At 40.5% G+C, this 25,133-nt stretch overlaps 1 protein-coding gene and 1 long non-coding RNA gene across 2 annotated transcripts; one reads left to right on the top strand and one right to left on the bottom strand.

Moving 5' to 3' along the window:
- Nucleotides 1–10,394: 10,394 nt before the first annotated feature.
- On the bottom strand, nucleotides 10,395–12,943 carry LOC147504324 (uncharacterized). Its single transcript, XR_015220384.1, has 3 exons — nucleotides 12,370–12,943; nucleotides 11,963–12,103; nucleotides 10,395–10,632 (listed from the first exon to the last, which is right to left on the bottom strand). It is a non-coding gene; the product is annotated as an uncharacterized LOC147504324 (long non-coding RNA).
- Nucleotides 12,944–15,811: 2,868 nt separating this feature from the next.
- LOC147504323 (uncharacterized) lies at nucleotides 15,812–16,483 on the top strand. The gene has a single exon (XM_086605146.1). The coding sequence runs from the start codon at nucleotides 15,812–15,814 to the stop codon at nucleotides 16,481–16,483; it is 672 nt and encodes a 223-aa protein (XP_086461272.1).
- The last annotated feature ends 8,650 nt before the right edge of the window (nucleotides 16,484–25,133 follow it).

Raw genomic sequence — 25,133 nt, 5'->3', positions numbered from 1 at the left:
TTGTCAAATGGCGCCGCTGCCGTTTTAAGTTGTTTATGTTTAACGTTTTCTTTCAAGATTAGAAGTTTGGATCTTGAGGTAATTTTAGCCGCATCATCCACCCTTTTGAGAAAGAGAGAAGCTTGAAGGACATCTTGTAGACAAGATCTACCATCCAGGTTAGTCGAATCTTCATTCTTTTTATTTCATTCTTAGTATAGTTACATCGTAGTTTAGTTTTATTTCTTTCTTAGTATACTTGCATTGTAGTTTAGTTTTATTGCTTTATAGTATAATTGCATTTAGGACCTTTTCAACAATTGAAGTTGTAAGCCAACACAGTGAAATATCAAACTCTAGTGTTTCTTGTCTGAATCTTGACAAACGAACTATCGTTTGTGGGCCGTGGTACTTAAGCAATCCAAGTGATTCACCAAAACCCTAGAAGAGACAACTTTAGACAACGTGCGAGATACTAGCTGGAAAGCCCAACCCAGTTGGAGGAAAGTAGTTTTGTATATTAGTATAATTTAGAATAGTTGCATATTAGTTTAATTGCATTCAAGCATAGTAGGATAGTTTTTCGTCATTTTCATAGCCTTTTCTAGTGTATGCCCCGTCGTCCATATCATCGTCCGGTAAGAACACAACAGTGGACAAGGTCCAACAACCGACTCACAAGAATACTAGATGAGATTGATACAATGGCCGCACGCATTGATGGAGGTGTTGTGAACCTGAATAATCCTCAAGCTATCCCACCCATGAAAGCACAACAAAGGAAAAAGTTGAGTGATTTCTATTTGCCAATCATTGGAGACCCACCTAGCAGTATTGTTTTTCCAGAGACAGAATCTAACCAGTTTGAACTTAGAGCATCAGTAATCTCTATGCTTCTAAAGTTTAATGGATCAGACAATGTTCAGCCATATGTTCACATGAACAAATTTCTATCAGTCCTCAAAACTTTCAAGAACCAGAATATCAAAGATGAGAGTATCAAGTTGATTCTTTTTCCGCTCTCACTTGAAGGTAAAGCCTCTGAATGGTTAACTGCACAACCGATCAATTTAATAGATTCCTGGGAGAAGTTGAGAACAAAGTTTATGAACAAGTTCTACCCACCCTAGAAGACAGATGCCATGCAGCAAGCCATCAGCAATTTCAAAGGGAAAATGACTGAAAAATATCATCAAAGCTGGGAGAAATTCAATAATCTGCTAGTCTCATGTCCACATCAAGGTTATTTCTATCGAGGACTCTCGATGATGAATAAGAAAATGATACAGTCAATGCACAAAGGTAAGTTTACATCAATGGATGGAGAGGAAGCTTAAAACTTTCTCAAGAATTTAGCTGAAGAAACACAACAATGGACTACTAGCAACGAGGATGTCGCTAGCATGGAGGGGGAGCAAAAGCAATTTGGTTACCAAGCACATGAACAATCATATCAAGAACTGAAGTCTACATTGGCCAGCCTAGCCACCAGCATTAAAACTTTGAGTAAGAAATTCAATCAGTTCTCCATGAATCCCTCCAAGATCAACAAGTCTCAAGCTAAATCTCTCCCAGTCATGCAAGCTAGCTAATACTACGAAGTCTGTTCGGACACTTCTCATGCAACTCTAGAATGTCCTAGTTACTATCAACATGTATCAGTTGGAGAGTACAATGTGAACTCATTTCAGAGGCCCAACCAAGGTGGTAATAACTTTCAAGGCAATTATTGGAGACAGAACACTGAATCCCCAGGTTCTCAAGATCAAAGTTATATTCCACAGACAAGTCAAGCTTCACAGTTGGTTCCTCAACAACAATTATACTCTCAGCAGAATTTCAATACAAGTGGAGAGTTAGTGCCTGATCCTAGGAGAAATTATGCTGCACCTGCCAACCTGGAGAATGCTATTACTTTGCTATCACAGAAAAATCAGAAGTTTTGAAAGTGCTTTAAAGCTTCTTGCATAGTCTCAGCTCAATCTCCAGCAATCTCAGGCAAGTCAATGCTCTAGAATGGAGTCTCTAGAGGCTAAGGTCGACCAACTCACAACTGCTTTGTCTGTAAAGACACAAGCCACCCAACCTAGCTTATTGGAACCAATATTAAGGAGTGAAGATGTATGCCACATTGGAACAACTTCTAGTACTGATCACCTCCATGATCATATTAGCTCAGTTACTACTCTCAGATCAGGACTGAAGATAGACAACAAGGTTGACTTACCTTCTCATGATGACATTGCTACAGAGCAATCGATCAAGATTTCAAATCAAGTTCGAAAGGAAGTGGGGGAAATCCTTTCCACTCCCATTTGTCAAGATAACCAAGACAAGATATGCAAGAATTCCAAAGAGAAAGAAGAGCAGACACATGTTGATGTGTTTGTACCAAAGGAACCTTTTCCTATGTTTTTTGCTTAAAGCAAAAAGGATAAGCAATTTTTAGAGATAGAGGAGGCATTTGAGAAAGATAAAATCAATATCCCCTTTCTCACAGCCATCAAGCAGTTGCCATCATATGCCAAATTCTTGAAGGATGCATGCAACATAAAAAGAAGTACTCATGTTCCAAAGCGAGCATTTCTAGCTGGACAAACAACATTTATTATCCATCAGCAAGCTCCAGTCAAGCTCAAAGATCCAGGAAGTCCTACAATATCATGCAAGATAGGAGAAAAATTCACAAGTAATGTTCTTTTAAACCTTGGTGCTAGTGTTAATCTCTTGCCATATCATGTGTACCAAGTGTTGGGCCTAGAGAACCTAAAGCCTACAAAAGTCAAATTAAAGTTAGCTGACCATTCTACCAAGATTCTCAGAGGCATAGTTGAGGATGTTCTTATTCAAGTAGCCGATTTCTACTATCCAGTGGATTTCATTGTGATAGACACCAAGGAGGCCTTTGATAAAATTCCAATTATTCTAGGCCGACCTTTCCTCGCTACTGCAAAAGCTTTGATAAATTGTCACAACGGTGAAATGAAGATCAACTTTGGTAAGATATCCATGGACATAAATATCTTTCACCTGTTGCATAAGGATTGTGATGACACCGAAGGTGGAGAGGTGTACTTCCTTAATAGCATGTTACAAGAATTCTGCCCATTCGAAGATACAATTGAGAGTGCTCAATCTATTGAAAACTGTGATGAACTTGAGAACCCCACCACAGAGGCATTGCTAGCCATGTTCTTGGAATCTCTATAGAAAATTCAGGATTTAAGTGAGCAAAATGGAAAATTGACAGAGAGAGTATCATATCTTGAGAAGATGAACTCTATATTTCAGGATGAACAACAGACTTCTACCCAGAAAAATCAGTTGCTAGAGAATCAGCTTAAAGAAGTTTTGGAAAAACAACAGAATCTAGAAACTGAAATGAGTTTTCTGAAGCAGAAAGTGGACCATATTGATAAGAAGCATTGCACTGTTGAAGCTTCTTCTACACCATCATTGTTTGAACGAGAGAAGTATGTGTACCAGTCTACCACCCACATTGAGCACAGTCAGCCAGACATCCATAATCATTATTGTGGTGGTAAAGGGCACATCAGATACTATTGTCCTATTAGAAAGAAAGATTTTCGTTAATCATCTACACAGAGGAACCACAAGGCCTATCACAAAATCATCAGACCTGAAATAGTTCAAGGTAGAAAAGTAACTTCACCAGCAATCTTTCCAGCATATCAATGAGTATTTTTGACAACCCACAAGGTGAGACCGCCTCGTCCTCCAAACATTCGTCAGATTTGGGTAAGAAAATATGATCTCCTCACTCCAAATTGATAATGCATGATATATAGTCTTAGGGATCTGACTTAAAAAGACCAAACAAAAAAAAAAAAAAAAAAAACTTGGTAAAAGGAAATGTTCTTATTTTTGGGATTAATTTTGATATTCGGCATCAATGGTAACATATTCCCTTTTTCTCATTCATTTCATTTACTTAATTTTATACATTGAGGATAATGCATATGTTTAGTTGGGGGAGGGTGTACTCGAGAAATGAATTTCGAAAATTAGTTTTCAAAAACAAAAATATTTTTGTTTCTATATCAGTAGCATGAGAAAAATGAATTTTAATGATGAGTCTGGGATATAGATTCTATACTGCTTAGGGTTGAGTTTGATAGATAGTTGATATTGTTGATTTCATTACCGCTTAGACTATTTATTATGCTCAGACATAGTTCTTGTTGATAGAATTTTTTATCAAGGCACCACCATAATACTTAGTCAGTTTCGTGTACTTTTGCTAGAAGAGAGATTTAACCCCCTAGTAAACTGGAAGTAGAATTTTTAGACTTAGCCTGTGAGACTTGAGCTTTATACCCATTCTTTAGAGAGTCTTACGAAAAATCTGAGTCTTAGTGACTCAACATCTTTCAATTCTTTATGTCATTGTAATAAAGTCTCATTATTTATTGATTTGGTTAATCACAAAGTGACATCAACTGGGGAGATATCCATTAGGTCTTGTAGTCTATTCGAAACAAAGTATCATACTGATAAGTCAAGTAGTGAACCCATTCAGCCTTTATCCCACCTAGTAGGACCATCATGTTAAACCTTTTTGAGCCTTACAATAAGCCATTTTCTTTCATAAAACCCATGACCTTTTACCCAACTCCAGACAAGGAGTATAACAAAAATCCTTATCAGCCATATCCATATGTTTCTGAGAATACGAGGGGAACAGTAGGAATAAAGAGCACAAAAGGAAGATTACAAGGAAACACAGAGAGATACAATGAAAACCATCATTCTGTTCTAAGTGAAAGAAGCTAGTGGAAAACAAGCATATCCAATACTAATCAAGGATATACCACTTAGTTAAAAAAAAAAAAAAAAAAAAAAAAAAAAAAAAAAAATTGAACAGAATGGATGGAAAAGCTAAGACAAAGGAAGAATTTTCTCTGCAATACAAAATTTTTAGAAATCTTCCAAAGAAATAAGCAAAACCCTTAGTGTTTTCAGAAACAACCTTAGAATCCTTTTTATCTTTCCTTCATAAACCAATACCCAAGCCAAGTTACAACCCATGACTTATCACTACAGTATGGTATGAAGTCTAGAATAGGTGAGAGGATGCTAAAGTGAAGGACCCGACACTTCATATGTGATTGACATTCTTTCCATGAGACTACTTTCATCCAGAAGTCCATTTTTCAAGGTAGTATGTGGGATGTTCGTATTCATTATTTTTTTTCCCACATACATGAGGTAAAATAGTAGACCATCTTCTGAGAGATTCTTTTCTGAGAGTATGACCGGTGAGGATTGAAAGTCGAGATTATCTATCCATGGTAAACTAGGGATTCCATTTCTTGCATAGGAGAGTATAGGAGATTGACTAAGTACACACAAAAGCCTTGATTGAGAATATTGTCAATTTTTACTATCTCCCATCATAATCTATGATTCTTTGTAGCAATGTAGTTAGCAATGGAGACCGTCTGTTGGAGTAAGCACTAAGTGGGTAAGGAATTTCTCTCTCTGAAAAATACTATCATTCTTAAACATGTTATTGATTGATTTTGTGGGTATATCACCTGAAAACCCTCACGAGACTATAACTCGTCCTTTTTGGGGAACTTAAAGGTTTAAAGCCTTATTGCATATGGTAAATGCAATTGCGATGCCTGCGAAAGTGAATTAGGATTTTATTTTTGTTATTAGGATATGATTTTAAAACTTATCTATTTTTTATCTTATTTGCTAAGAGACTAGCAAAAGGCAAGTTGGGAGTTGTGATAAGTGCTCAAAAAGTGCAATTTAACCCTCGATTATGCCTCTTGTTTAGCCATCTTAGTGGACTAATAGTGTTTGTAAGTTATGTTTTATGATTCTATAGGTGAAAGAGAGAGTTTTGTAGAATATTAGAGAAAAAGGGGTACAACGGAGCAATTCGGAGCATTAAGGATCACATGGGAAGCCCGTGGACAATCATGGAGAATGCCAAGGAATTGAAGCTATTAACGATGGAGCTTAGACCTATTTTAAAGCCTATTTGGAAGCCCAAGGCCAAAGGATTCGTTGCTTTGACCAAAGCCCACAAAAGAGGATTGAAGGATAGAACAGAATAGACAAAATAGACTTTGGCGTCTGAGACTCATGGATCATGAGTCTAGACTTAATGCTCACATCTAGGACACATGGATCGTGACTCCAGACGTATTGCTCTAGTCTGAGACACATAGATCATGAGTCCAGACGCATGAAACGACACTGTAGCCAATTCCTTCTCAGTTTTGGAGACGAAGTTGGACTGTGAAAGAAGTCTATTTGTATTAGGAAACAAATAACGGTTTGGAATGCTTTGAGAAGTCATTGTAACCCCTATAAATAGAGGACTTAAGTGCCTCATGTAATTTGCCAATTCACTTATATTCTTGTCTCCAGAACTTGAGGCAGAGAGAGATTAATAATAAAAGATCGGTTTTAACTAGCTGAGTCTTAATAAATTAGTCTTTCTAGTCTTATGTTCTTCGACTCTTCTTCTTCTCGTTCTTCGTGTTCTTCCTTTTTTTATGGAAGGCTAATCTTCTCCTTCAAGGGAGGAGATGAAGCCGATGCTTAAGGTTTAATAATTCTTCTGGTTCATGGTGTTCTTCAATTATGTTAGTTCTTTATGTTTTTAGTTACTAGTTCTATTGCCCAGACCAGGGGATGGAAGTATAGATTAAGGTTTTTATTTATTGCAATCGAATATCATGTTAGTTTAGGGTTTTATTTATTACAATTGAATATTTGCTAGTAACATGCTTTTATTTATTGCAATTAAATGTAATGCTAGAATATGGTTTTATTTATTTTAATTGAATATTATACTATTATTTTCTACTTTTCTTCTAGTTGTGTAGTATTTTAGAGTAAGAGAAGTATTCATTGTATTTGCCTTAGATGGTGATTCATTGAATAGCTACCCAAGCTTACATAAAAGGAAAGAAGATATTAATAGCATAAACATAGGAACATTCTAGAGTTATTCGTTAACAATGTTTCGTCTAAGAGGGCATCGACACTCGCTCGATTGCCTAATTGTAGTCTACTTGTGAGAACAACCATGAAGCAAAAGGTCATTGAATCAAAAGTATTGGTGGATTATAATCTCTTGAATTCCCTTTCTTATAAATTCTCAATAGTTTAGTTTAGTTTAGTTTAGATTAGTTTAGCATTAGAATCTATAATATCGATAATCATAGTTTTTAATCCCTCAAACCCCCTTTCCAGTCCTGTCCTTCATATAAAGATACACTTAAAAGTGGAATGATACCCTACTCATCCTTTACATATTGAGAGATAATTAGGTTTTGATATGCTTCTATTTTGTTCAATGACTATACACCATCTACATACACAAAAAAAGGCAAGGTCATATATCTTAATTGTAAGCTACGTAATTATTCTACCATGTAATACTTAACATGCATGCAGAATTATACTTATAAGTTAAGATATAAAAAGATAGGAAATGCATGTATGTAAATAACTATCTATATGAAATAGGTGTGTGTGTGTGTTTTTTATTTTTTTTTATTTTTTATTCTTTTTTTAGGTTGTTTTTCTTAATCTAAATGTATCTTTAACCATATAGAGGTTTTAACAAGAAGATAAAATCATACGTTTATCCAGTATCATTTTGGTTACTCTGGGGCGTAAGATTTTAATTTTTATATCCTCAAGTTTTTGAAAAACTATATAGAGATGTTATAAAGACAACTCGTACAAAAGCTATGATTTTCTAAAGCTAAGTTTGAAAACAACCCATAACAGGTGATCTTAGGCAAGTTTTGTGTCGGCCCTTATTAAACCTAATCCAGTCAGACTATGGCTTCAGTTATGTGTGTTGGGGGATTTATTGTGCAAGGCATAAGATGTCTCGTATGAATATCATGGCGATATAGGCGACCCTTAGTAACACATAACTGATCCTCAAACCACCCTTAGAAGAATGGAGATTGCGTACTTCTAAGGCTTGGTCTATGTGGAATCCATTGCCCGTGTTTTTGAAAATCATATAATTATTGTTGTATCGAGAAAGTCTATTATAAGCACAAGAAAAACAAACATTTATGAAAGGGTGAGAGAAGTGTTTTTCTTTTTCGCTTTTTGGGTTTTTATGTTCCTAAATTACTATGACAGAAAAAATAAAACTAATAAGAAAAATCAATATGATAAAAGTGATCCTCCCAATAGAAGGTGCTTGAAATTAAGTGATTCTAATTGCGAACCATCCCATGGTTTAGTCTCCCTAGATCTTCCACCTCTTATTTTGCAAGTAGGCAAATCTAGTGAAGAGGACTAGCTCTATTTCTAGATAATCTAGTCTCTCCTCTCCTATGCTCTAGTTAGCCCTCGTTAAAGCCATTCCAACTAGATTGTAAGACAAAACTCGGAACAACTAGAAATCGCCAACAGAAATAAAACATTTTCGAAATAAAAAGGCTCAAATTACCAACCATCCCAATGGTATAGCATGCCTATGGAAGATGACACACGTTAAACAACCATGAGAGACAACTGTAAGACACCTTCTCTCAATCCCCATCTCCTTCTACTTTATTTCACATCTCCTCTTTATAAAGGAAAGACTACTTAGCCTCAAAGGTGAAGATTGAATGAATGAACTTATGTAAGACAAAAAACTGGGAAATAACAGAAAGCAGGAAATGTAAAGTAAATGACAGGAAAAGAAAAGCTATTCTAAAAAGAGTGTAAAATAAAGAAAAAGAAAATTGTATACTTGCTCCATAGAGGTACACTACTCAAACTACGAGTAAAAGTGCTAACAAAGAATATGCAAGATATACATGGACTTAAGGTTTCGACACTTACAACCACACACTCTAAGTGGAGTAGCCAGATTACCTTTATGATGCAGTTTCATGGAATGCATCAAGAAAACATATCATGAATCTTTTATAGTAAGATATTCAAGACTATATGTCGGGTCATTTTAAGTCAGATTCCCCAAGACTATACATATGATATGGATGATATGTTGTTAACTATATACTAATAGTCTAAACAGTTGGGAATCTTTATAGAAAAATATATGAAAGCATTTACCCCCAAACAGAATGAAATGATGCATTTGGAGTGTAAGATGCAGAATGATAAGAGAAAGTTTATGTAATGTATCATGGAATTTATGCAGTAACCCATCATTGAATTGTCCAAGAGAGTGTTAGTGTGGTAGTAGTTGTTCTTCATAAGGCTTAGATGATGCGACATATGGCAAACTAGGTTTTCCAACCACTTGAATAAAAAGATCATCATAAGCTCTCAAGAATTCATATTCCACCTTAGATTCTATTTCCTTATTTTCTGATACTTCAATCATTGCGGGGTTCTTGTATCAGCTGAATTTGGGACCAAAGAGATGATATGACCGAGGGCCTGAAGTGAAATAAAGAGTGGAGAACGCAAAATATTGAAGCAATTCCGCGGCCTTCTAGAAGAGCATGAGCCACGCACGTGCAAGGGACCCTGGGGGTGACCGGGTCAAAGTGAGTGCAAGGTAAAAAAGAAGGAATGGGGTCCATCGGATCGAGGCTGCGGAACCCTATGTGGACAGGTGTGAGAGAGCTGGCCGGAGGATTTGAAGGGGATCGATGGACGGAGAAACAAATAGGAGGACTAAAAAGGAATAGTCACTACAAGAAACAGGGCCTTTGGCGACAAAAAAATTTGTCACTGAAAATTGTAGAAATGTCGCTAATAAGATTTGACGACGCTTTTTGGAGTGTCGCGGTCATCGCCGCTAATGATATAAAAAAAGAGATAGAAACGATTATTTAACGCCGCCAAATATGAGGATTCTTATTGTCGCCGTTTCTCTAATTTCGCCGCTAACCCATTTTCACATTCTCAATGCAAGAACGAGCAAAAGATAAAGTTTTGGCGACACTTTCAAAATCGGAATTAAGCATTACTAGCAACGTTTCTATCGCCGATAAAGGTCAACAAAATTTGAAAATTTTAGCATTATTAACGACGTTTTAATCATCGCTATAAGGAAAAAAAATTAAAATGAAAAGATGTTATTAGCGGCGATTTTTAGTGTCACAAGATATATCGCTGATTTGAAACTTTGTTTTATTGTGACAATTCTATATCGTTAAAGATCTGAAATATTTTAAATTTTGTGTGTTTTAGCAACATTTCTATCATCGACAAAGGTTTAACGGATTTAAAAAATTAGTGTTATAAGCAACGTTCTGATCGTTGCTAGAGTATCATATCGTTGTCAATTGTGCACCATTATTTGTACACAAATGATTCCCCACCCCCCAACTACCATCAACAAATAAACCTAAAAGAAAATAGCCATAACATCAATTATTTAATAATATGTAATAAAAAAGAATAAAAAATGAGTCAATTTACTACATTAGAAACAAAAAAGAGTTACATCATCCCCTTTTTATAATTTTTTTCTGAACTCTGCCTTAATAAAAGTATTAGGTTAAACAAAAACATTTCTAAGCATCCCTCGAGTAACTTTTCGAATGAAATTGTTGTCACAAAAAAAGTGAGATACAAAGATAGCATTTAGATTCATCTCGGGCCTCTTGCAATTTCAAACCGCCATTTCTTCACAAAGAATAGTACCAAACCACTTCTCTTTTGAGGTAAGATTATCTCGCACACAAACATATTATCTATTAGACCACAAAAAAAAAAAATGGGAAACCAAAAATATAATAAATTCATCACGTCATCAAAATTAAAATCTGATGAATGATTAACAATTATGTCAAGTTTAAGACGATCCAAATAAGTTATTAATGTCCTAGCTCATATTAGCAATAATAAACGGGGATAGTAGTCGAGTAAGGGTGAAAAAGAGTTCAGTGAGAGAAAAGACAACATTGGTGGAACCAAAAGCGGGCCGAGGACACACAAAAACCTTGTGTACCCCTTACCATTCAAGTCCCTTTTAAGTCTATAACATCACTAAGAAAATACTTTGATACATTTCAAACCAACAAACTCCCCATTGAATGCAAAACTTAAGTCTACAAACTCCCTATTAGAACAACTAAATGCAAACAAGTGATACAAAACTCGCGAAATGACTTGGCGACTGATAAAGTCCTCCAATACAATGTCAATTCTTATGTGTTTCCAAATTATTATGATCGAACTACAAAAATCCAACATATACACTAGCTATTACAATGGGGAAAAAAATATGATAACATGACACATTGACACCCATTGTTCAAAAAACAAAACTAAACATAGATCGCAGGTAATTAAAGTCAAATCCAAAATGTAGTAAATTAAAGGCAGAAGTGGAAGCAAAGATGTTGGTACAATTCCAATATTTTTGCTTAACAAAATAGGTAAAACAAGCAACTACTTGTAAAAGAAAGTCCATCCAAGTTTTATAAAAAATCCGAAATACAGAATGACATGGAGCAAACAAATTCAAACTCAGTACATTCTAGAATTTATAAAACATACAACTGAGTATCCAACAAAGGGTAATATTGCTCAATGCTAATCATGTAAATAAACAATTCCGAAAAACTGTAATACATACTCAACTCGTTAACACAAAAGAACCCAAAACTAAATTTTTGAACGATGGGCTTACTCAGTTACTTGTAATAGCTAGACAAGTTTGTCTATATATATATATATATATATATATATATATATATATATATATATATAACCATATTTTCTCAATCAGCATGATATCCCAACACCAATACAATTAACTACACTTTTCATGCATTTAACTTGAAAAGTGAAGGTGGTTTAGGCATACAGAACTTGAAAAGATGGAACATGAAAACAAAAATGTGGCCTGAGTAAGGCAATTTTAGTGGACAAGTCCAGGGTGTCGTTGAGGGAGACTATAAGTAATCAGCAAAGAACCAGTATGACTTTAGAGGCTCCAGATAACAAATCAAACAGTAAACTTCGAGAATAGTACAAAAATAGACTTTTCTAGTGATACCTTTTTAAGAACGGCAGCAATCTCCTCATCATAATCTATTCTGGATGCTAAGTGAAGATCCTTGGCAGCCTCTTCCCACTAGCCAAGCATCGATCGAGCTATGCCACGAGACTTGTATCCTTTTGCTAAATCAGGGTTAATCTAGAACAAAAGAACCGAAATATAAATCAAAGGTAAGCATTTAACCTCTACACGTAATAAAGCATGTTAGTGTATACTAGTTCCATTTTTCTATACATGTGCGCTACCACCTCATCATTTGCAATTTGCAAATGAACAAATGTCAAGCAAGGGAACAAAAGGACAACCAAAGCTATATACAGAAACTCATTTTGTTTTCATATGCTTTCGATCCACAACAATAAATAAGTAATGGTATGCATGTAGAGTAACCAAATAAATGTCACCTCAAGAGCGGCATTTGCATCTCAAATAACAGCATTTGGCTTCTTCATTTTGATATAAACACTAGCTGCACAAAAAATACCAAACAAACTTCAAAATCCAAAACTACTCATAAAACAACACCATTAATCCTAAAACCTTAATATCTCACTTCTTGTCCCATACATAAAATCCCTATGCAAAAAAACTATACATTAGCATATTACTGTACTATTGAGTCAGCAGAGTTGAAGCAGCTTTCCAGCTTTCTAGGCCTTAGCTTACTCTTCCTTTTTGAATCAAGAAGAGCGAGGGAAAAAAGGACCTCTCCGTCGATTCTCAAACTTTCAGTCTCATGCCTTTGAAACAGACATGGCACGAAAGACTTTGACTTTCAGATGAGTATAATATGAAATTGAAATTAAAAATAACCCCTCAACTACAAGAAAAAACTTATCCCATCCAAATCCAACGATTATCAAAAAGGAAGAAAAAACATGCACAAACAAAATCAAATTTTGGAAATACTTGTATTTCAATTAATTGGATGATTAAAGATATGAGAGTTAACGAAAATCGCCAGCGCAAAATTTTAATAAGTTGGGTAAAGTTAGAAGACCTAGAACCACAAAGACTCTACTCACTCCTCTTCCTAATCCAGATTCACAAGTGAAGGAGATGAGCTACCGATCTCTTCCTCCTTTGCCGCACTGTATATTAATTGGAGTTGAAACAACAGCAGCAAATCGAGTTATCCGGGACACCTTTCAACAGATCTTGAACCCGGAAGGAATTGCTGATGCCGCCGATACAGCCTAAAGAACACGGTGAAATAATCAGAACAACGGGAGCAGGATTTCCAGCCGTTGTGGATGATTAATCGATGTACTTCAAGACACCATTCTTAGAAGTTGGGGTTCTTAGAGGAATCTCTGAATTACTATGGCTTCTTCCACTTGTTCTCGAGTTGAATTACCTGTTAAAAACAACAAACAATGATGTTGTCTATAACGTAAGAGAATAAAATCAATAAATAAACCGGTCTAGAACTGAAGGAGTATATACGTGTTTGAATTGAAAGCTGCAATAGTGTTTTACTAGTATAAATATTACTTCATTTTTAATAGGTGCAAAGCTGCCATTAAGAATATCATAAATATTACTCAAGGTAAATGGAGGTGTTATCAAGGCATGTAAATGGAACTTAGGCACGAATACGACCAAGACCCCTTAGCCCAATCATCATTGGCCCCACCTCTCGAAAAAGCACCCACAGCCATTCTCCTTTCAAGATGCTAAGGAAGTGGCACGCTATATTAAAACACAAACTAACTGAAAAAAATAGTAGAGAGGAATTAAGTAAACCTCCTAGAATGAATTTAATTTGCTAATCGAAATGGAACCCCCAAAATCAAATTTAAAACCCTAAGAGAGATAATAAAGTGATGGAGAGTGTACCTTCTACTGAAATTGTTCTCAGATGGGGAGTGTTATTCACATTGGTTGAGGTGATTTAATACGGGTGGAGAAGAATGGCGGTTCAAATGGGAGAGAGAGCGGAGTACCGAAAGTAGTAGCTAGGTTTTTTTTCTTTTTCCTTTTTTTCTTTTTTTCTTTTAATTGGATGGGAGCGAGATAATCGAAAAAATTTGAGCCTAAAATTTTTGAAACAAAATTTTGACTCATGGAAATCACAAATTGAGAATGGTTATCGTCACCATATATGGATTTTTATTTCTACTTGTGCCAAACCATTGGCTACTTATGAAAAATGCAGCCAAAAGAGTAATTTCTAGCCACGTTTTGTTTTAAACGTGGAGATACTCTATCATCACCGACGCTTAAATACGTCTTCATTGGTAAAATGTTTTTCCAACAGTCCTTTCGTCGCCAAATAACTTTTTCTGATTTCTAATATTTCCAAAAAATTTGCACAAGGCTTTCAAAGAACATAAAAGCGAGCCAAAAGTTTATCATCAAAGGGTGCGACACTAGAGAAATTGCGACGTTACAAACGTCGCCAAAGATGATCATTAGCCACGTTTTTTTATTGTCACTAAAAGTTTTGTCGCTAAAAAGTCTATTTGTTGTAGTGAGTGAACCTAGAGAAAAGGGAGAGGAGGGAGAAAAAGAAAAAAAAAAAAAGAGAAAGAGAGAGATAGGTTTTTCTTGAGTGAATACTAGTTTCTTATAAGAGATCTTTTCGGTTCAAACATTTGGCGCTGCCTGTGGGGACCGAACTAGTCCATGACTTAGTAAGAAAAAGGAAAGGTTAGAACATGGCTCCTATATCAAAGAGGGGAAGAGGAAGAGGAAGAGGTAGGGGGAGACCTAGAAGAGTGGGAGCTGAAGTCAGAGAGGAAGAAGCGGGGAATATTTAGAATGAGGAGATGCCAGAAGAGGAAGTCACGATACAGAGGCGGAGGCGACCAGATTGCTCCAGGAGGAGATAGGAAGACTGAGGGAGGAGAATGATGAGTTGAGGAAAGAAAGGGGGAACAGACTTTGCAGAACCCGAGGGTAGCGAAGTGGAAGGACAAGGCATGGAACTCCCTCGAGAGAACGAAGCGAACAATGCCAGGGGCATTACCATGGAAATGGTGCAGGTAATGATCGAAAGAGACAGAGAAGCGAACCGCACGGTGGAAAAGGAAAAGCACGGCACGGCGAAGAAGGTGGTAGCAAGTTTGAATCAGAATCCGCTGGCTGACTCAGTCTGGAACTCTGAGGTACCAAAAAGGTTCACGCAACCCCAGTTTGAGAGATACGATGGGAAAGGAGACCCAGCGGACCACTTCAAGAAGCAGATGCTGCTATGGTAAGACGAGAAGTACGATGGACTCCGCTGTATGATGTTCCAAACCAGTTTGAAAGGGGGAGCCTCAGATTGGTACTATCGATTGGGGTCGCGGAGCATACGAAAGTTTGAGGAGCTGGAGCAGGCCTTCGTAAATCACTTTATCCATCAAAAGAAGAGAGTAGTGGATGTTGCGGATATCTTTAATGTCAAGCAAAAGCGTACCGAGACGCTAAGAGATTTCCTGTGCCAGTTCAAAAAAGAGACACTACGAGTGGAAAACCTAGATGAGCGCACCGCGGTCATTGCGTTCCAGTATGGTTTGAAGCAGGGAACCAAGGACTATGAGTCGGTGTCAAAGATTGAGGTTACTACTTTACATGCTTTATACCTGAAGGTAGAGAGGTACATAAGGTACAAAGATATTTTGTAGAGGAATAGTAAGGAGCACAAGAAACCTGAGAAGTCGGTACATGCCGTGGGAGTAGAGGATCAGAGAGACAGAGAAAGGATCGCGGCACGAGAAGGGGGAAACTACAGAGGAGAAACACATAAAGTAGAAAGAGTCAGGGAACAGGCCCGAAGAGAGTTTAGGGAAAGAAAACCTTGTTGCGAAATGGAGTTCACTCCGCTAAAAAAAACATTGGAGGAGATTTTGTCATTAATCAATGGGCAACAGTACTATGAAGCACCGTGGGGGACCCAGGGAAATAGAAGGAAAGCCATTTTGTGCATATCACCAAGTCCGGAATCACGCTACTAATAAATGCTTTGCACTGCAGTGGTTAGTAGAGAGAATGATTGGGAGAGGGAAGTTGAAGGAGTTCATCAAAGAGGCACAGCCTGCAGAAAGAGTCCCTATCGTGGCCAGGATTCTTAGTATGATAAATGTTATATTCAGTGGAGAAACGTTGGGGAGGAATGCACACAGAGGTAAGATGCGGAGGACTGCCAGTTTGCAGCAGGTAAATGAGATTCTGAGTGGTCCAAGGCCTATTCCAAGCATCGGCAAAGGGAACGGCAGGATAAAGTTCACAGTAAGAGATTTGGAGTCGGTGGCCGCGCCCTACAAGGACGCACTGGTAATCACTATCGCGATGGGAAATTACATGGTCAAAAGGGTCCTGATAGACTGCGGAAGGTCAATGGACTTGTTATTCAGGGGTACGATGGAAGAGATGGGCATTGATAGTAAGCAGATGAAGCTCCCCCAAACCAACTTATTCGGCTTCATCGGTAGTATGACAGAGCCGTTACAAGGAATTGTTGCTACCAGTGACCGTAGGGCCAGTGATAGCGTTTACCCGTTTTATGATAGTATATATCAGTTCCCAGTATAATGCGATCTTGGGCAGAAAATGGATTCATGAGATGAAGGCCATCCCATCCACATACTATTAGGTGATGCGCTTCCCAGCTAATGGAGGCATATATGAGATAAGAGGTGATCAGGTCACGACACAAAATATTCATTAGGTTATAGTGAAAGGGCTAGTTTGAGCACCAGAAAAGGAGTCAGCTGAGAAGGGCGACAAGTCTGTACAGCAATTACAGACCGTGGCCGGCGAGAAGGAGTCACTCATTGAGGCCAAGACAATGGATGAGATTGAGATAGTAAATATAGGAATCACGGAGGAAGAATAGTTTGTGAATGTGGGAACAAGTTTGTCAGAAAGTTGGAAGGCGAAGTTGGTTACGTTACTGACTGCGAACAGCGATGTGTTTGCATGGACCATCGAGGATTTGGCGGGGCTAGATCCGAAGTTCGCGTGTCATAGATTACATATGAGGGAAGGGGCTTGGCTGGTACAACAGAAGATGAGGAGTGTGAAAGTGCAAGGAATTTGGGATGAGGTGAAGAAGTTGAAGGACGTTGGTATCATCCTCGAATGTAAGTTTATTGAGTGGTTGTCTAATATAGTAGCGGTCCCCAAAAAGAACGGGAAGGTGAGAATGTGTGTGGATTTCACAGACGTCAACAAGGAGTGCCTAAAGGATTGCTACACCATGCCGCGAATAGATGAGTTGGTGGACTGAACCGCAGAATTCAAGATTTTCTCATTCATGGACGCCTCGATGGGTTATAATCAGGTGATGATGTACAGCCCAAATCAAGAAAAGATCGCGTTCATAGTGGAACGGGGAACATACTGTTATACTATAATGCCTTTTCAGAGAGTGGGGGAGAAGATGTTTGAAAGCAAGATCAGAAAGGGAATGGAGATTTATATAGATGACACAGTAGAGAAGAGTATGACTGAGGACGATCATTTGGCAGGGTTAAGTGAAACTTTCTCGATACTGCAGAGACACAAGCTGATGCTGAACTCTGGGTGACATCCGGGAAGTTTTTGGGATACATTGTCACCTGCCGCAGAATAGAAGCAAACCCAGACCAGATAAGGACTTTGTTAGAAATGTCGTCCCCACAGAATGTGAAAGAGGTGCAGAGACTGACCGGGAGGGTCGCGGCTCTCAACAGGTTCATATCAAAGTCCTCCGATAAATGTCGTCATCTATACCTACTCTTGAGGAGGACGACCGACTTCTAATGGAACTCGGCCTGTGAGAAGGTTTTCCAGGAATTGAAAGAGTATTTGGGGAAGGCACCGATCTTATCACATCTAGGGCAGGGGGAGAAGTTGTATTTGTACTTAGGGGTATCAGAGCATGCGATCAGTTTAGTGCTAATTAGGGTGGTTGACAAGGTAGAGAGACTGGTGTACTTCCAGAGCAAGACCATGCTACACACTGAGACAAGGTACAGTAGGATTGAGAAGTTTGCCTTGGCTCTGGTCTTTTCGGTGTTGAAATTGAGGCCATATTTTGAAGCTCACTTTGTGGTAGTGGTGACCAATTTGCCACTAAAACAGGCCCTAAAGGCGGAGAAATAAGGTAGAATGTTGAAATGGGCTGTAATGTTGAGTTCATATGACATTGAGTACCAAGCCAGGACCGTGGAAAAGGTGCAAGCCATGGCCGAGTTTCTGGTCGAGGACCCCACCTCGGGAGAAGAGATGATCATAGAACAGGAGGTGGATCAAAACCACGACCCGCTGGATCCTTGGCACATGAGGAATGGATGGAGAGACTTTGCAGATGGGTCCACTATCGACACAGGGAATGTAATTGGGGTGGTATTGGTCACTCTTGAGAATGCACGATTGGAATTATCAATGAAACTGGCGGGTTTTGCTGCGTCGAAAAATGAGTCAGAGTATGAGGCAGTAATAGCAGGTTTAGACTTGGCTAGAGATCTGGGGGTTAGAAAGCTGATAGTGTATTTGGATTCGAACTTGGTAATATGTCAGGTCAATGGATGATTCGTGGCCCGATGTCCAAGGATGGCAAAGTACTTGAAGGTACTAAGGAGAAGGACAGACAAATTCGAGACAATCAGATTTGCTCATCTAGGCCGGGTAGAGAACAGACACGCTGATGTGTTGGCATATGTGGTTGCGATACTTCCTAGAACTGAAGGCAGATCCAAACAGGTCAGGGTACTGAGCAAGCCGAGCACCGTAGAGGAGGGAGAGGTATGGTTAACTACTGATCATGAACCGAAATGGATGGAGCCCATTAAGAGTTATCTATCAAGGATAGAGATAGAGGACAAGAGACAAAGTAGAAGGATGGAACAGGTATCACAAAGGTACACATTACTAGATGGAGACTTGTACAGGCGTAGTGTCGGCGGACCGTTGCTGAAATGCCTTGGATCGCAATAGGTGCAAGAGGTGTTGGGGGAGGTTCATGAAGGAGATTGTGGGAGCCATTCAACCGGGAGAACTACAATGCACTGGCTGCTAGCACAGGGATATTTTTGGCCTCACATGAAGAAAGATGCTACCGAATATGCCAAGAGGTGTCAGAAATGCCAGAGTTTCACACCACTAATACACGCGCCAGTAGAGCCCTTGCACCAGGTGTATAGTCCGTGGCCCTTCACTATGTGGGCGTTGGATATCGTCGGACCCCTGCCCATGGGAAGCGGCAAAAGAAGGTTTATGCTAGCCGTGACAGATTATTTTACGAAATGGGTTGAGGGTGGGGCTCTGTAATAGGTGAAGGAAGAACAAGTAAGGAAGTTCCTATGGGAAAATATCATATGTAGGTTCGGACTCCCACACACTGTCATCACGGATAGTGGGACTCTGTTTACAGGGGGAAAAGTGAAAGCGTTCCTCCAAGCGTTCAAAGTGAAGCAAGGATTTTCAACACCGAATAACCCAGAGGGGAATGGACAGGCAGAGTCCTCCAACAAAGTTATATTGGATAATCTAAAGAAGAAGTTGGAGGAGCGCAAAGGGTCTTGGGCGGAGGAGTTGCACAGGTACTCTGGGCATACCGCACGACTCCACAGACATCTACTGGGGAATCGTCTTTCGCTATGGATTATAGAGTGGAAGCCGTGATCCCTGTAGAAATGATGGCCGCGAAAACCAGAACCAAAGCCGTTGAGACAAGAGTTAATGATACAGTACTGGCCGGGGAACTGAATCTCACAGAGGAAAGGAGAGACACCACGTGCCTAAAATTGGAAGAATACCACAGGAGGTTGCATAGACAATATAACAAGCGGGTGAAGCCGTGGAAATTTAGTGTTGGTGATTTGGTTCTACGGCGAGTTACCCCGGCCACCAAGAAGGAGACAGATGGAAAATTGGGCCCAAACTGGGAGGGACCATACATAGTGGTGGAGGCCAGAGAGACCGGGGCCTACAGGTTGTAGACCCATTTGGGAGAGGACATCAAGCGACCATGGAATATAAGGATGTTGAAAAAGTTATATGACTAACTTTGTATATATCTTCATTTTGTTTATTATGAAAGGGAAATCTATTTGCTTCGTAATATATGAACATCAAGCTTTGTAATGATATTTTGAGCCTTTTGGATTGTCAATGAAAGTGATAGTAATTTTCCTCCATCTGATTCGTGCTTCTTCATTTGTATGTGGATTAGGCCAAAGACTGCGGACAATGGGATCCACATTCAGCTTGAGGGACAAAATGACCTGCCTCCAACATCTCCATATTCAGCTTCGGGGCTAAACTGACCTGCCCCCGACATCTCCATATTCAACTTGGGGGCAACCTGGGTTGCTCCCAACATTTCCATGACCCTAGACAATGCAGTCAGAATTCAACTTGGAGGCTAAACTGACCTGCCTCCAGCATCCCCATATTCAGCTTGGGGGCTAAACTGACCTGCCCCCAACATCTCCATATTCAACTTGGGGGCAACCTAGGTTGCTCCCAACATCTCCATGACCACGGCCGATGCGGTCTGAATTCAACTTGGGGGCTAAACTGACCTGCCCCTGACATCTCTATATTAAACTTTGGGGCAACCTGGGTTGCTCTCAACATCTCCATGACCGCGGACGATGCTGTCATAATTCAACTTGGAGGCTAAACTGACCTACCTCCAACATCTCTATATTCAGCTTGGGGGCTAAACTGACCTGCCCCCAACATCTCCATATTCAACTTGGGGGCAACCTGGGTTGCTCCCGACATTTCCATGACCGCGGACGATGCGGTCCGAATGCAACTTGGGGGCTCAACTGGCCTGCCTCCAACATCTCCATGACCGCGAACGATGTAGTCTGAATTCAACTTGGAGGCTAAACTGACCTGCCTCCAACATCTCCATATTCAACTTGGGGGCAACATGGGGTGCTCCCAACATCTCCATAGCCGCAGACGAAGAGGTCCGACGTCAACTTGGGGGCTAAACTGACCTGCCCTAACATCTCCGTATTCAACTTGGGGGCAATTTGAGTTTCCCTCCAACATCTCCATGGCCGCGGATGATAGGGTTTGAATTCAACTTAGGGGCAAGCAGAGATACCCCCGCTACCTACATGGTAGCGAAAGGGGATCAGCCCCTCGTGAACGAGGGTGTCCCCATTAATCTACAGGAATGAGATGATAAGATGGATGCATTTGGACAAGAAAGCGTGGGTCATGTGAGAAAAGAATCATGTGATAAAAACTAAGGTGCAACAAGCTAAGCAAAATTTGATACATAGATCAGAAAACATCATTCAAAAGTAGTGGCGCATTACAAAACAATATCTAGAGCATTGTCAAAGGACGAAAGGCTAAAATGCATTACATAAGCATAGAAATTGTCTTCACTTTGGGTCTTCGGCCACATCCTCTGACTGTTGCTCCCCAACCTCCTCTATAGTAGGGTCATCAACATCAATGGGAAAGGTCGCCTCCCCTGTAAGGACGGCGGCTTCTGGCTCAGATGCTTGAGCGGGGGCCATAGATTCTAAAGTGGCAGGAACTGGGAGCGGAGCGGGAAGAAGCCGGCCATAAGCTGCAAGGGCCTCCAGTTGTTGTTTTAGATCCCGAGCAATCTTCTTGGCGGCTAAGGCCTTAAAGTGTTCCATGGCATCCGCCAATTGCTTGTTGGAGGCAGTTTGAGCAGCAACTCTATCCGACTCCCTTTGACTTTCAAGCTTGGAGGTGACGCCCGCCACAAAATCCCTATGAGCTTGTTTAGCGCATTGGAGGTCCTTAAGATGTTTATGCACTTCTAGACGGGCATCGTCTTGTTCCATCTCCATCTGGGCGTGCTAAGCCTTCCATCCTTCCGGACCGTGGATTTCACTTTTCACGGTTTCAAGTGCGTCCAGGGTGTTGGTAAGGCCCCAGATGACGTAACCAACATCGAGGCTCAACTGGAAGCGAAGATAAAGTTAGGGGGAAGTGATAATACAAATAAAAAATAAATGAAAATGGGGAAAGACCTACCCTTTCCCAGCCGGTGTAGATCGCAGTGCGATAGGAGGTGAAGGAGTCGAAATCTCGGTAAACCTGGTCCCTGGGTAGATAGGAGCTGAAGAACAGAGACACAACCACAGTTGGATTATCCAGAGTGGAGTCTCGGGTGGTGACCTCTCGGTCCCTGGCCTTGAATTGCGGATTCCATATCTCCACAGTTGGATTAGGCAGGGGACTAATGGGAATTACCTATTTTCCGGAGCGGTGTGTGGTAGTCGCAGGCTGTGGTGAAGCTGGCCAAGATTCCTTAGCAGAGGTGGTGGAGGCAGTGATTTTAGCCTTCTTAGCCGGAGGACCCTTGGTCGCTGCATCATTAGGAACATCCCCTTCGGAGTCACTATCCCAGAGCTTAAGCTTGGTAACGTCCATGGCCGCTGTGGTATATGTGGGGCAGGCAAAATTGTCTACCTAGTCAGCAATGGAAGAATATGATCTCAGGTTTGCGTCAGCGGTGATCGGAGAAGGGACAGTAGGAGACTTACGCGTCTTGGCAGAGGCGGCGGCCTTCCTGGCCAGTGCTTGAGAGTGAGAGATTTTGGAGGTGTACCCAAATAACTGATGAACTGGGCATTTCGTTTTCCCGCCTCTGGGTGGAGAAGGCTTGGGTTTTCTTTCTTTGGGCGGCGGCAATAGGTACAAGGGACTGATGTATTTGCCAATGTCCTTGAGTGCAGGGTCCAGAAGAAGCGGACTTCCTTTTTCGGGATCAATGCCGAGGATGGCACATTGGCTGCTCCCTAGGTCTCGAAGCTGGGAGAAGATCTCAGAAAAAACACCAGTGTATATCTTGGACTGCGAGTCCAGAGCCCAACCTGAGACATAAGCGCAGAGATATGTTAATACAGGGATTTTTGAAAGACCGAACACCGCGACCCACAACACTTACCGTTTTTGAGAAAGTGATAGTGCCTCAGGGATAACTCGGGAGGTAGCTACCCAGAATGAAAGTTCCCGGACACGTACAAGGGATAGTGGTGCTAGACTTTATCAGAGGTAGTGACGCAGAAAACGAAGGACTTCTTCCGCAGATGCACACAGAGGGATTGATATCCGATGCTCCCAAATTTGGTGCTCTTCTTTAGGAAGTAGTGTTCGATGACATCATGTAGGTGAATTTGGGGAGTATTTCATTTGTTGCAATAGTTCGTGGCATACATGATTTGCCAGAAGTTTTCGATGCCTTGGCACGGCGGGATGTTGAAATGGTTGCAAACTTCAACATCCAATAAAGACAGGGGAAATCGCAGGTCAGCTGCTATTTGACCCACAGTGGCTATTAAAAACCCAGGTCGCAGTGGGACCAAATGAGGAAAGTGGGTAACTCCGGGCACATGCTCTAAAATTACATCTCTGGGAATGTCGTAGGCAACTTGGACAACGGCAAGGTTAGGTCTGTGGTAATGGGAAGGTGGTGGTGGAAGCACGGGCGGTCTTTTAGAGGTTGAAGGAGCCGCGGTTGGATGAAGCGGTTTTAGGACAGGGGACTCAGGTCGATCAGTGGATTGAAGGGAAGACACAGAGTCAGCAGACCTACTAACGGATTCAGGGGATAGGGACCCCGATCTAGCAGATCTGGTAGTGGATGAGCTACCGGAATCAGAGTTAGACATGAGGGGAGCAAGAGGATGAACGAAACCAGGGGAAACCTGGCTAACAAATGGCACCTCTAAAGAGGTGGGGACGGGCAAAATAGCAGAGCACTAGCAAAGAAAAACCAAACGAGAAGAGCGAAAACAATGGTAATGCGCTGTAAATGGAGGAAAAAGGAGAGACACAAACCTGGTCTAAATCAAGCAATGGTTAAGAAGGGCTTGATGGTGGAATGGAGGCCAGAAGTGGGGAGAGATGCACCGGAGAAGGAGAGAAAAGGTGGAGCACGCACAGGAAGAGGAGAACAACAAGTATAAGAGAATGAAGTTGAAAGATTGTGGAATGCAAAAATGTGAGGGATTGTGTGAGCCGGGTGGGATACTAAGAGACTAGGGCAAAAGAGGAAAGTGATAACACGTGGTAGGGGAAGGGACCATAGGAAAAGAGACACCTGTCTGCACAAAAATTGAAAGGACAGAAGTGGATACGCGTGCGCCGAAGGGGGGCACGTGCCCAAGGATGCTCATTCACAGGTTCAAAGTCCAATGCAGAAGCGTGATCATGGATGTTAGAAGAGATAATGAGGTGAGAGTGAACAAGAGACCCCTGATGGGACGACTTTGCACATGGCCAGCGGTTGAGTCTCGGCCCGTGGATCCCTCAAGATCCAAGGGCCGAGAGGGGGCATCTATATCAGCTGAATTTGGGACCAAAGAGATGATATGACTGAGGGCCTGAAGTGAAATAAGGAGTGGAGAACGCAAAACATTGAATCAAGTTTGTGGCCTTCTAGAAGAGAGTGAACCACGCACGTGCAAGGGACCCAGGGGTGACCGGGTCAAAGTGAGTGCAAGGTAGGAAAGAAGGAATGCGGTGCATGGATCGAGGCTGCAGAACCCTAGGTGGACAGGTGTGAGAGAGATAGCCAGAGGATTGGAAGGAGATCGACGGATGGAAAGAGAAGCAGGAGGAATAAAAAGGAACAGTGAACCTAGAGAAAAGGGAGAGGAGGGAGAAAAAGAAAAAAAAAGAGAAGAGAGAGAGAGAGATAGGTTTTTCTTGAGTGAATACTAGTTTCTTATAAGAGATGTTTTCGGTTCATACAGTTCTTCTCAATTAGAATGATAGTCTCGGGAGTTTGTATATTGGGCAAAGTCTCTTTACTTGGAAGGTTTAGAAAATTCTGAAGGATTTCAAAGGCAATTGGCTTAAGTGCGAGGTTGAGGCTTCTTTGAAATGGTTTAGTAGTGCAGTCCTCAAAATTTGGTGAATTTTTTATGAATGGAAGTTGGCTTTTGAGAGGTGTTAACTCGAGGGAATGATGGTCAGGTGGTGGTTCTTCATATGATCTCGAGGACTCAAGGAACTCTTCATCTAGCTTTGGCATTTCCATTAAATTGTGGTTCATATCGGCAATATTAAGGATGTCACAAATTTGTTCCATCTATAAGTCTTTAATGGCCAAACTAAAATTATATCCACCTTCCACTATATAATTTATATCCTCTTCTCTAAGAACTTCATTTTCTTTGTCCTCTTTATCTAGAACGTCATAAATTTTCTTAATGTCATCGTCCAAGTTTGTCTAGTTAATTTCCAA

Source organism: Coptis chinensis, chromosome 4, assembly GCF_015680905.1.
Source record: "Coptis chinensis isolate HL-2020 chromosome 4, ASM1568090v1, whole genome shotgun sequence".
In the NCBI taxonomy this organism is placed as follows: Eukaryota; Viridiplantae; Streptophyta; class Magnoliopsida; order Ranunculales; family Ranunculaceae; genus Coptis; species Coptis chinensis.
The sequence above is the reverse complement of the archived record's forward strand: the minus strand, read 5'-3'. Positions and strand labels throughout refer to the sequence as shown.

What these genes read in the sequence shown, in the direction of transcription:
- LOC147504323 (XM_086605146.1), top strand. Translation starts at nt 15,812, where the DNA reads ATGGGCAACAGTACTATGAAGCACCGTGGGGGACCCAGGGAAATAGAA.